We start from the raw sequence: 13,358 nt of genomic DNA, 5'->3' as shown, positions 1-13,358 counted from the left end.
TGCATAGCTGTATTGGGTGGGGAGAAGCATTTCAACGTTCCTTGCAGAAATTAAACTAAAGTACTGTATACAGTGTATTGGGTACGGTACCACACTCTCAGGTTATTCATAAATATCTATTAAATACGTACACACTGAGTCTATTATCTCACAGAAAGGACAAAGATATTAAATGACCACAAACACATAAAGGTGAGTAGAGAGATTAACATTTATAGTTAAGTTGAAGATGAAGAACTTTACTGTATGTTAAACTTTTTATCCTTTTGTAATAGGATTATTTTCTATATAATTTGGTAACGCCATGTATCAAGATTGGCTAGTATCTGCCATTAACGCAATGATGGCAACTCTAAAGCTAAAACTACAGCTAAGCTGACTGATTCTCGATTGTTTAAAAATAGTTTCACTTTTGTTCTCTTGTCTAGATATGGCTACCTCCAATCCCATGTCTGAAGAGCAGTTCCTGTGTTCTATCTGTCTGGATGTATTCACTGAGCCGGTCACAAATTCATGTGGACACAACTTCTGCAGGACCTGTATCAGCGGATACTGGAAAACCATTGACCTGTGCCAGTGTCCAATATGTACGCATAAGTTCCACACGAGACCAGACCTTCGAGTCAATATATTCATTGTTGAGATGGCTGCTCAGTTCAGGAAGTTAGTTCAAGTGAAAACTACCAGCAGGCCAGACCAATGCCCTGCCAAACCTGGAGACGTGTCCTGTGATGTCTGCACTGAGACGAAGCTCAAGGCCCTGAAGTCATGCCTCGTGTGTCAGACCTCTAACTGTGAGACTCATGGACATATTCAATCTCTCCATATCCCAGTCTGTTGTCCCCACTTGCTTCAAGTGTAACTAAGAAAGCAAAGTTAACTCAACTAAATGACTATCACTACTGTCATCATGAAGTGCTTTGAGAGGTTGGTGAAGGACCATATCACCTGCACCTTACCTACACCCTAGAACCAATACAATTCGCATATCGTTACAACAGATCCACGGATGACACAATCGCCATTGCACTGTACACTGCACTATCCCACCTGGACAAGAGAAATACCTATGTAAGAATGCTGTTCATTGAATACAGCTCAGCCTTCAACATCATAGTGCCCTCCAAGCTCATCACTAAGCTCAGGGCCCTGGGTCTGAACCCCTCCATGTTGAACTGGGTCCTGGACTTCCTTATGGGCTGACCCCAAGTGGTGAAGGTAGGCAACAACACCTCTGTCATGTTGATCCTCAACCCGGGGGCCCCACAGGGGTGCGTGCTCAGCCCCCTCCTGTACTCCATGTTCACCCATGACTGCGTGGCCACGCACGTCTCCAACTGAATCATCAAGTATGCTGACGACACAACAGTGGTAGGTCTGATTACCAACAACGATGAGACAGACAGCAGGGAGGAGGTCAGATCCCTGGTGGAGTGGTGCCAGGAAAATAACCTCTCCCTCAACGTCATCAAAAGGAAGGAGCTGGTCGTGGACTACAGGAGAAATCAGAGAGAGCAAGCCCCTATCCACATCGACAGGACAGCAGTGGAGCGGGTCAAAAGCTTTAAGATCTTCGGCGTGCACATCACTGACAACCTGAAATGCTCCCTTCACACAGACAACGTGGGGAAAAAGGCACAACAGCACCTCTTCAACATCAGGAGGCTGAAGAAATGCGGCTTGGACCCTAAGACCCTCACAAACTTCGACAGATCCACAATTGAGACCATCCTGTCAGGCTGTATCACCATCTGGTATGGCAATTGTGCCATCCACAACCGCAGGGCTCTCCAGAGGGTGGCACGGTCAGCACAACGCATCACTGGAGGCACACTGCCTTCCCTCCAGAACATCTACAGCACCTGTCACAGGAAGGCCAAGAAGATCATCAAGAACCTCAGCCACCTGAGCCACGGCCTGTTCACCCCGCTATCATCTATAAGGCAAAGACAGTACAGGTGCATCAAAGCTGGGACCAAGAGAGTGAGAAACAGCTTCTATCTCAAATCCATCAGACTGTTAAACAGTCACCACTAGCTTTAGTCACTGTTCTAGCCGGCTCCCACCCGGTACTCTAATCTACACCTTACAGACTGTACGTAGTTATTGAATAATGGTCACTTTAATAATGTTTACATTCAAAATACACCATTATATGTATATATATTTGTATTCCAGTCTTTGACAATCCAGTTGAATAGTAAAAACAAATAACTATTCAGTCTAGCACAGTCCCAGAGCTATATAATAGTGATGGGTATTTATGACATCAGTTTGGAATAGTAGGCTTATGCCACTGTGGTGTCTGGTTGATGTAATATGGAAATGTGATTATGTGGTGGTTGATGTAGTCTTATTCTATGAAATATGATTGAATTGGATGTCATTTTTGGGGGGAAACAATCTGTAATATTTGTGTGTTTATAATGGTCAATTTCTGTAGTGTTGCTGACTCATTACCACTATATATAATTAGCAAAAGATTTTCACAAATAAAATCACGTTATGGCACCTTGTGTGTCTGCCTGTCTGAAGTTTCAATAACATGAATGACACTCATTTAGGGACAATCATTTGTTTTTCAAAGGACAATGACCTGGAACACACCAAGGAGAGTGATGGAGTGCTGCATCAGATGACCTGGCCTCCACAATCACCCGACCTTAACCCAATCGAGATGGTTTGGGATGAGTTGGACTGCAGAGTGAAGGAAAAGCAGCCAACAAGTGCTCGGCATATGTGGGAACTCCTTCAAGACTGTTGGAAAAGCATTCCAGGTGAAGCTGGTTGAGAGAACGCCAAAAGTGTGCAAAGCTGTCATCAAGGCAAAGGGTGGCTACTTTGAAGAGTCTAAAATATACACACTTTTTTGGTTACTGCATGATTCCATTTGTGTTATTTCATAGTTTTGATGTCTTCACTATTATTCTACAATGTAGAAAATAGTAAAAATAAAGAAAAACCTTTGAATAAGTAGGTGCGTCCAAACTATTGACTGGTACACACGCTAAAAAGTCATACTCTACAGACAATGGAGAACTGGCATCTGAGAGTTCAGCCGTGTAATCGGTTAACTTCCATGAGGAACAGTGGATGAGGAACAGTGGATGGGGAAGAAATGGGGATGGGGAGGAGCATTGCACTGTCACTGAGCTGAAATGAAACTGAAGTACACAGTGTATTGTGTACGGTACCAAACTCTCTCCAGCTCTTCAGATATATCTATATCTTTCTCACAGAAAGGACAAAGATATTATCCACAAACACATGCAGGTGAGTAGAGAGATTAACATGGACAGACAAATTGTGTGTAAGCTTTAGTGTGTTTAATAACTCAGTTACTTTATCGTGTTCACTGTGTGCAAATCCTTTTTTCTTTTTCAACTGTATGTTTAATCTCTTTATCCTTTGGTTAGGAGACTATTTTCAATGCTATATGGTAATACATTCTATCAAGATTGGCTAGTATCCGCCCATAACGCAATGCTGGAAACTCTAAAGCTAAAACTACAACTGAATTGATTGATTCTACACTCTTAGCACCTTTTTTTCCTAAGTATAACCATACAGGGTTCTTTGGTTTGTACCCATAAGTTAACTGCCTGTATATGGTTCTACCTAGAACCCTCTAGGAAAGGTTCTACCCCCCAAAAATGTGCAGCTAAAGGTTCTTGCTTGAACCGTCTATGAAGGCTTCTACCGAGAACCATTTTATCTTTGGAGGGTTACGACTAAAACCATCTACGAACGAGTAGAACCCTTATTAGCCTTTTAAATGTACTTGTTTTTTCGTTTTTTTAAATGATTGAACCTTTATTTAAACTTGACAATTCAGTTAAGAACAAATTCTTATTTACAATGACGGCCTACACCGGCCAAAACAGGACAACGCTGGGCCAAATTGTGAGCCGCCCTATCCCAACCTAGGCCGGTTGTGATACAGCCTGGATTCGAACCAGGGTGTCTGTAGCGACACCTCAAGCACTGAGATGCAGTGCCTTAGACCACTGCACCACTCGGGAGCCAATACAATACATTACATATATAATAAGGCCTTTCTTTGAGGCCCGAGTTATACCCTAACGCAGCGGTGTTAGGAATATCCTGGTTTACAGGCTACATCAGGCCTGCAAGTCCCATTATGCCGGCTTGCAAAGTGATGTGTAATTCATATTGGAATCCAGCCAGAGTTAGCATATCCAACAAGTGGAATTGTTAATCACCCGCAACCTGCATTCAGAATGACTGCCAGGGTAGGGAAGATTGAATAATGAGACTACCTCAATCATCTAACCTGGAACAACCATTTCAGTAATGTGTGCAATAAATCCAGTAACTAACAGAATGGATTAGTTTAGAAAACTGTATGTTATTTATCTTTGTGTAGCATAAAATGTATCAACGTACATACAAAAACACAGATACATTATTACAGTAAAACAACACATTCTGAAAATCTCCCTGCAATAGAGCATGCTGTGAAATATTATGTATGGTTCTATGTTGAACCCTTCTTGCCTTCCAAAGAATCATCAAAAAAACCTTTCTTCCAGAAAACAGTTCTTAGGATGTTCCACATTCTAGGTAGAACCCTTTGATTTACAAAGAACCGTTTTCTTCCAAAAAGGGTTCTTCTGATCACAACAGTTCTTGGTAGAACCATATCCCTCCGCAAATAACATTTGTGGAACCCATTTTTATAAGAGTATAGATAAAAACGTTACAGTTTCACTTTTTCTCTGTCTAGATATGGCGTCCTCCAGCAATGTCCTGTCTAAAGAGCAGTTCCTGTGTTCTATCTGTCTGGATGTGTTCACTGAGCCGGTCTCTATTCAATGTGGACACAACTTCTGCATGGCCTGTATCAGAAAGTACTGGGATAGCAATGACCTGTGCCAGTGCCCCATGTGTACAAATACATTTGATAAAAGACCAGTTCTCTTTGTAAATGCTTTAATTTCTGAGATGGCTGCTCAGTCCAGGAAGTCAGTTAAAAGGAAAGCTACCAGCAGCCCAGACCAATGCCCTGCAAAACCTGGAGAAGTGTCCTGTGATGTCTGCACTGAGATGAAGTTCAAGGCACTGAAGTCCTGCCTGGTGTGTCTGACCTCTTACTGTGAGACTCACCTGGAGCCTCATCAGAGAGTCGCAGCCTTAAGGAGACACAAGCTGATCAACCCTGTTGATAACCTGGAAGACAGAATATGCAAGACACACGAGAGACTCCTGGAGTTGTTCTGTAGGAATGACCAGATGTGTGTTTGTGTCTTGTGCATAAAAACAGACCACGAGACTCACCATACTGTCCCTCTAGAGGAAGAGTTTGGAGAGAGGAAGGGTAAATTAGAAAAAACACACGCAAAAGTGCAACAGCAAATCCAGGAGAAACTAGAGAAGATTCAGGAGATCAAACACTCAGTAGATCTCAGCAAGAGAAACTCAGAGAGAAAGATCACAGACAGCGCTCAGGTCTTCACTGCTCTGATGCGCTCCATTGAAAAGAACCAGGCTGATCTCATTGAGGTGATTGAGAAGAAGCAGGAAGCAGCAGAGAGGCAGGCTGAAGAACTCATTAAAGAGCTGGAGCAGGAAATCACTGAGCTAAAGAGGAGAAGCACTGACCTGGAGCAGGTCTCACACACTGAGGACCACCTCCATCTAGTCCAGAGCTTTCCATCCTTATGCACCTCTCCGCCCACCAAGGACTGGCCTGAGATCAGTGTTCACAGTGATCTCTGTGTGATGAGTTTGAAGAGAGTGGTGTTTCAGCTGGAAGAGACACTGCATAAAGAGATTGAGAAGCTGCCTGAAATCAAGCTGAAGAGGATTCAGCAGTATGCAGTGGATGTGACTCTGGACCCTGATACAGCACAACGTGAACTCATCCTGTCTGAGGATCGGAAAGAAGTAAGATATGGAGACACACGACAGAATCTCCCTGATAACCCAAAGAGGTTTGATCCTGTCCTTATTGTCTTAGGAAAGGAGGGATTCTCCTCAGGGAGATTTTACTATGAGGTGACTGTTACAGGGAAGACTGGGTGGAGTTTAGGAGTGGCCAGAGAGTCCATAAACAGGAAGGGGAATATCACACTGTCCCCCGATAGTGGATGCTGGGCTGTGGTCCTGACAGATAGGAGTAAGTACGCAGCTTGTGCCCCCATCTTTACCCCCCTCTACCTGAGAGAGAAGCCCCAGAAGGTGGGGGTATTTGTTGATTATGAGGAGGGGCAGGTCTCCTTTTATGATGTGGAGGCCAGATCTCATATCTACTCTTTCAATGGCTGCATTTTCACTGAGAAACTATATCCATGCTTCAACCCTAGTGTTAATCATGATGGTAAAAACTTTGCCCCTCTGATCATCTCTCCTGTCAACCACACAGACTGAGTTTGAACCTGAAAGTAAGTGACCTGTAAAATAAGTACCTCAAATTAGAGTTCTCTTTCATGAAACTCCAGGGAGAATATTTCACTGTAGAGTATTACTGATGTGCTTGTTGTTTGTTATAGTAGTAGTCCATCTGTCAGTCTGTTAGACATGATGAGTGCAGAATGCAGCAGCAATGTAACATAGTCTACCTGTATTACCAAATCTCTCAGGCTCACAACAAGTTATTACTTCATATCTGGGAGAGATTTCAGGGGATGTTCTGATTATTTTTAATCAGATAATATCAGCACTACATGTTTGTTTTACCTACACTCTTAGAAACAAAGTGCTAAGTAGAGCCATACAGGTGTTTTCGGTTTGTAACCATAGGGCAACCCTTTTTGGTGCTGGGTACAACCCTTTGCAGAGGGTTCTATCTAGAACCCACTATGTAGGGTTCTTCTAAGAACCCCCTCTATATGGTTGTACCTAGAACCCTCTATGTAGGGTTCTACCAAGAACCACTTCAACGTCTAAAGGTTTTTCATAGAACTGTCCATGAAGGGTTCTACCAAGAAACCTTTTATCTTTGGAGGGTTCTTCTTAGGACCCTCTATGAACGGTTCCACCAGCCTTATTAGCCTTTAAAATGTAATTATTTATGACAATATATTGCATGTATAATAAGGCTTTTGTCTGAGGGCCTAGTTATGCCATACACATTGGGGTTAGGAATCTCCTGGTTTACAGGCCACATCAGGCCTGATAGTCACATTTTGCTGGCTTGCAAAGTGATGTGTAATTCATAAATCCAGCCAGTGATAGGATATCCAACAATTGGAATTGTTAATCACCCCCAACCTGCATTCAGAATGACTGCAGGGTAGGAAAGATGAATACTGAGACAACGTCAATCATTTAAACTGGAACAATTATCTCAGTAACGGGTGCAATAAATCCAATTACAAACAGATTGGATTAGTTTAGATATTATCTTTGTGTAGCATACAATTAATCAACCATGCAATGTACATGCAAAAACACAGATATTACAGTAAAACAAACAATTCTGAAAATCTTCCTGCAATAGAGCATGCTGGGAAATATTATATATGGCTCTATGTAGAACCCTTCTTGCCTTCCAAAGAATCCTTTTTGTCTTCCAAAGAATCATCAAATAACCATTGTCTTCCAAAAAGGGTTCTTCTGATCAAAACAGTTTGTGGTAGAACCCTATCCCTCCGTAAAGAACCTTTTTGGAATCCTTTTTTCTAAGAGTGTAGATATTATGCACACTGTATATCTCTGTTGATCCTCATTAGCTGTAATGAACACTGAGTAACATTCAGGATTTTTCAAATCCAGTTGAAAAATGATCAAATTGGTATTTGGTCTAGTACAGTCCGAGAGCTTTAGAATAGTGATGGCTATTTATGACATCAGTTTGGAATAGTAGACTTATGCCACTGTGGGGAAATATATGTGATATTGGGTTGTGTGTAATGAATGGTGTGTTTCTGACTCATCATTGTATATAATTCTCAAAGACAATTTTTGACTAAAAAATAAATGTACATGTTATGGCACCTTGTCTGTCTGCCTTTCTGAACTGATAATAACACAACACTCATTGTGAAAATAAAGGCAAAGAATTAGTGAGTGAATGATGAAAACGATCAAGAGAAACATGACAGTCACACAGGCACCTTAACTTCATGTATTATTGACTTTAATCTAAATAAAAAAATACCCATGCTATAAAATTCATAATCTACAGACAATGGAAAACTGGCATCTGAGAGAGTTCAACCGTGTAAGGAGTTAAGAGGGGAGGAGCATTTCAACAGCACTTTGCTGAAGTGGATTGGGAGGAGCATTACAATGTCACTTTGCTGAAATGAAACTTAAGTATACAGTGTATTGAGTATGGAATAAACTCTCCCCAGCTCTTCAGAAATATCTATTAAATACACAGTCTACTATCTCACAGAAAATACAAAGATATTACCCACAAACGCATGCAGGTGAGTAGAGAGATTAAAGATGGACAGATAAATTAAGTTAAATTAAGATTAAGTTCAACCATGTTTGATGTGTGTAAAACCTTTTAATTTTCCAACAGTATATTAAAAGTATTTATTCTTTGGTTATAGCACTATTTTCTATGTTATATGGTAACACGTGTCTAAATTGCCTAGTGTCACACCCTGGCCTTAGTTATCTTTGTTTTCATTATTATTTTAGTTAGGTCAGGGTGTGACATGGGGAAGTATGTGTTTTGGTTTGTCTAGGGGTTTGTAGGTTTAATGGGGAAACTCCTTGTCTAGGTGTTTGTATGTCGATGGCTGCCTAGATTGGTTCTCAATTAGAGACAGCTGTGGTTTATTGTCTCTAATTGGGAGCCATATTTAAGGCAGCCATGGGCATCATGTGTTTGTGGGGAATTGTCTATGTTGAACGTTTGTTGCTTGTCTGTGCACTTACGTTATTTAGCTTCACGGTTGTTTTGTTAGTTTGTATATAGTGTTCGTTTTGTGTTTTCTCTCTCTTCTCAATAAAAGAAGATGTATTTTGCACACGCTGCGCCTTGGTCCAATATCTCTCAAGAAGACGATCGTGACACCTAGTATCCCTCCATAACGCAATGTTGGAAACTCTAAAGCTTAAACTACAATTTAGTTGACTGATTCTAGATTATATATTTTTTACAGTTGACTTTTCTTTCTCTGTCTAGATATGCCCATCTCCAGTAGTCTCCTGTAGGAAGAGCAATTCCTGTGCTCTATCTGTCTGGATGTACTGTAGTCACCGAGGAAGGCTGAAGGGCTCAATAAAGAGCTGGAGCAGGAAACCACTGAGCTAAAGAGAAGAAGCACTGAGCTGGAGCAGCTCTCACACACTGAGGACGACCTAAACCTCCTCCAGAGCTTCCCATCCCCGTGCAGCCCTCCACTCACCAAGGACAGTGATCTGTGTGTGGGGATTGTGAGGAGAGCCGTGTCTCAGCTAGAAGAGACAGTCATGAGTGAGATGAAGAGGTTGTTTGATGATGAGCTGAAGAGGATTCAGCAGTATGCAGTGGATGTGACTCTGGACCCTGATACAGCAAGCCCCTGGCTCATTCTGTCTAAGAATGGGAAAGAAGTGAGAACTGGAGAAAAAAAACAGAAGCTCCCTGATAACCCAAAGAGGTTTGATTCTGCCGTTAATGTCTTGGGAAAGAAAGGCTTCTCCTCAGGGAGATTCTACTATGAGGTCACTGTTACAGGGAAGACTGAGTGGAATTTAGGAGTGGCCAGAGAGTCTATCAACAGAAAGGGGACTGTCGCATTAAGCCCTGATAATGGACGCTGGGCAGTGATCCTGAGGGATGGGAGTAAGTACACAGCTTGTGCCCCGACCCGTGTCCACCTCTGCATGAGAGAGAAGCCCCAGAAGGTGGGGGTGTTTGTGGATTATGAGGAGGGTCAGGTCTCATTCTATGATGTGGAGGCCAGGTCTCATATCTACTCTTTCACTGGCTACATCTTCACTGAGAAACTCTATCCATACTTCAGCCCGTTGCTCAATGATGGTGGTAAAAACTCTACTCCTCTAATCATCTCTCCTGTCAATCACACAGACTGAGTTTGAACCTGAAATTAACTGACCTGTAAAATTAATAACTCAATTAGAGTTCACTCTTTCATCAAACACTAGGAAGAATATTTCACTGTAGTTTATTAACGGATGTTTGTTATTATTATTTGACTTCTAAACGAACAATCCGTAACACATACTGAGTAACGAGGGGACGCCAATCAGTGCGCCCCACGTGCTAACGTTCAAACTCTAAATATAAATGGAAAAACCAAAGCCGGTAAATAACATTGTCAGTCTGTTAGACATGATGAGTGCAGAATGCAGCAGCAATGTAACATAGTCTACCTGTATTACCAATATCTCCGAGGCTCACAACAAGGTATGACTTCATGTCTGGAAGAGAGAATTCAGAGGTTGTTCTGATTATTGTCCCGCATGATGAAATCGGGTAGTAGACGTTGCCTCTGTCTCTGTCCGATAGCAAGTTTGTATGTTTGTCATACGCGATATCTCAGACTGGATGGCCAGTTTTTGATGAAACTTGGTTGTATGATGTGTCTTGCTGTAGAGATCTGGCATTTTCTAAATGACACAGACTGGCCAGGTGGAGGCACTATAACAAGCAATTGAAAATGCACATTTTGAAAGATCACGCCCCTTACCCAGTTTGTCCAAAAGTCATGAAATTCAGTACATTGGTCCTCCTCTTCACAAGGAACAAATTTGCAGCAGGGATCCATAAGGTCCACCATGATGGATATTACACCATTTATAATTTTGTGAAAAACACTTATAAACGCTACTCCTCTGGCACTGAATGACCGATCTGCAAGAAACTTGATATGCGCCACGTGTGTACACACGTCTCTCAACGCAACATATTCCAGACTAGTATCTAAAAACAACATGGCCGTAATGGCCAATAAACTTTCATGTGGTCCGAAACATAAATCAGTCACAGATAGTTGTATTGTAACAAATTTGGTACACATGTTGAAAACACTGTCAACAAGACCCAACATATGCAAGAACATTCATATCGACCACAAGGTGGCACTATAACTGGCACATGTTTTGTTAATATCAGCATAGTCTAGTTTGAATTTGCCGGGGAAGGGGAGGTATCATTGAGGAGGACGAAATGTTTAATGTTGCATTGTTTTAATTCTGATAATATCAGCACTATATGTTTGTTTTACTTAGATATATACAATGCATATACTCTGTTGATCCTCAATAGCTTTAATGGACACTGAGTAACATTCAGGATGTCTGGATAATTAAGTTCAGTTGAACAGTGATATAATTGGTATTCAGTATAGCACAGCACCAGAGCTTTAGAATAGTGGTGGGTATTTATGACATCAGCCTTATTATATGAAATATGATTGAATTGGATGTCAGTTTTTTTAGGGGGGGTATATTATATGGGGGTGTTTGTAATCGTCTGTTTCTATGGTTTTGAAGACTCATTGTCACGGCATTTCAACATCACCTTGTCGAAAATAAAACTAAAGTATACAGTGTATTGTGTACGGTACCAAACTCTCTCCAGCTCTTCAGAAATATCTATTCACTACCTATACACTGTGTCTACTTTCTCACAGAAAGAACAGAGATATTATCCACAAACAAGCAGGTGAGTAGAGAGATTAACATGGACAGACAAATTGAAAGGTAAGCTTTAGTGTGTTTAATAACTCAGTTACTTTTTTGTTTTTACCGTGTGCAAATCCTTTTTTCTTTTTCAACTGTATGTTGAAACTCTTTATCCCTTGGTTAGGGGACTATTTCCAATGCTATATGGTAACACATTGTATCAAGATTGGCTAGTATCCGCCCATAACGCAATGCTGGAAACTCTAAAGCTAAAACTACAACTGAGTTGACTGATTCTACACTTGAAGAAAAACAGGTGCTAAGAAGGACCATACAGGGTTCTTTGGTTTGTCCCCATTGGGCAACCCTTTTTGGTGCTGGGTAGAACCCTTTGTAGAAGGTTCTATCCCGATTCAGGAAACTAGGCGCATGTCACAAGTCACGACTTCACAGGAGAGCGGTTTGAACGTAAAAAGACAGCACATAAAAACACAGCAACCTTCCCACTAGCCATGATTGGCTGAGATAATGAGTGGGCTGGACATGCCGAGAGATAAGTTCGGATTGGTATAGAAGGCTTTTGTCTATTTGAGCTGGTCAGTCTGTGTTGGTAATCCTGTCGAACGCGGCTTTTTAAAAATGTAGCTGCATAAGTGTTGCTCTCCACTTTCTGGAGGATCGAGTTTTGAAATCAGTGGAATTAGAGTATTATAGTTAAAGAGATGGAGAAAACACCTGCTTCCGGATTACGTCTTCAAACTAAGGCCATTTGTGGCATGGATCCATGACAGGGAGACGCGTCCACCATGCATGATGATGTATACGGGTAAAATAGTCTAGCTAGCTACATTTTCAGATATTACACGTCTCAAATGTTGACAGAAAGTTGATTAATTTCAAGCTAAAGTGTACTGTTAGCTAGCGTTAGCTGGCTGGCTCCCTAGCTAACGTTAGGTGGTGTGATGTGATCTTACATGTTGTTTACCTAGCTAGGTTAATTGTTTACCTAGGTAGCTAGCTACATGTCTTAAGCCAAAGTGTACAACATCCGTTGAATTTGGCCGGTGTCAGAAAACACCGGCCAAACACCGGAAAAACACCTGAAAAAAGCACAATGTTGCTATTTTCATGTTATCCAGAGGTAAACAAATCATCTGTGGATCTGTTGGGGCGATATGAAAATTGTAGTTGGTCAAGGGTGTCGGGTAAGGTGGAGGTGAAATGATCCTTAACTAGCCTCTCAAAGCACTTTATTATTACAGAAGTGAGTGCTACGGGGCAATTTAGTGATTTCGTTCAGTTACCTTTGCTTTCTTGGGTACAGGAACAAATGGTGGACATCTTGAATCAAGTGGGGACAACAAACTGGGATAGCGAGAGATTCAATATGTCCGTTAACACTTCAGGCAGCTGGTCTGCAGATGCTCTGAGGACGCGGCTTCGTATGTCGCCTTGGCCAGCAGCCTTGCGACAGTTAACACGCTTAAATGTCTTACTCACGTCAGCCACGGAGAACGAGAGCTCACAGTCTTCATGAGTGCCGTTGGCCCACGACGGTGTCTATGTGTTTTGCTCAAACAGGGCGAAGAAGGTGTTTATCTTGTCCGGGAGCGCGGCGTCGGTGTCCGCAACGTGGCTGGCTTTCCCTTTATAATCCGAGATTGTCTGGAGTCCCTGCCACATACGTCTCATGTCTGAGCCGTTGAAGTGGGACTCCGTTGAAGTGGGACTCCACTCATTTTGCCTATTTGATTACCTTACGGAGGGCATAGCTGTTCTGTTTGTTCATGTTCCCAGTCGCCTTG

General features: G+C 41.9%; 2 protein-coding genes and 1 pseudogene across 3 annotated transcripts in view; 2 read left to right on the top strand and 1 right to left on the bottom strand.

The window, feature by feature from the left end:
- Positions 1-13,358, bottom strand: part of LOC139533812 (voltage-dependent calcium channel subunit alpha-2/delta-1-like) — a 206,795-nt gene that overhangs the window by 80,804 nt on the left and 112,633 nt on the right. The gene's annotated exons all lie outside the window — the stretch shown is intronic.
- Positions 3,114-9,243, top strand: LOC139533810 (E3 ubiquitin-protein ligase TRIM39-like). Its single transcript, XM_071332217.1, has 3 exons — positions 3,114-3,273; positions 4,748-8,396; positions 9,107-9,243. Exons 1-2 carry the CDS (start codon positions 3,159-3,161, stop codon positions 6,388-6,390), a joined length of 1,758 nt encoding a protein of 585 aa, XP_071188318.1. The 5' UTR covers positions 3,114-3,158; the 3' UTR covers positions 6,391-8,396; positions 9,107-9,243.
- LOC139534814 (pyrin pseudogene) lies at positions 8,391-11,620 on the top strand (annotated as a pseudogene).

This window comes from Salvelinus alpinus, chromosome 11 (genome assembly GCF_045679555.1).
Source record: "Salvelinus alpinus chromosome 11, SLU_Salpinus.1, whole genome shotgun sequence".
NCBI classification, from domain to species: domain Eukaryota; kingdom Metazoa; phylum Chordata; class Actinopteri; order Salmoniformes; family Salmonidae; genus Salvelinus; species Salvelinus alpinus.
Note: the sequence above shows the minus strand (reverse complement) of the source record. Positions and strands in the feature narration are given on the sequence as shown.

Coding starts and splice junctions, on each gene's coding strand:
- LOC139533810 (XM_071332217.1), top strand. CDS start 3,159: ATGAAACTGAAGTACACAGTGTATTGTGTACGGTACCAAACTCTCTCC. Junction 3,274..4,747: donor TTATCCACAAACACATGCAG/GTGAGTAGAGAG, acceptor TTCTCTGTCTAG/ATATGGCGTCCTCCAGCAAT.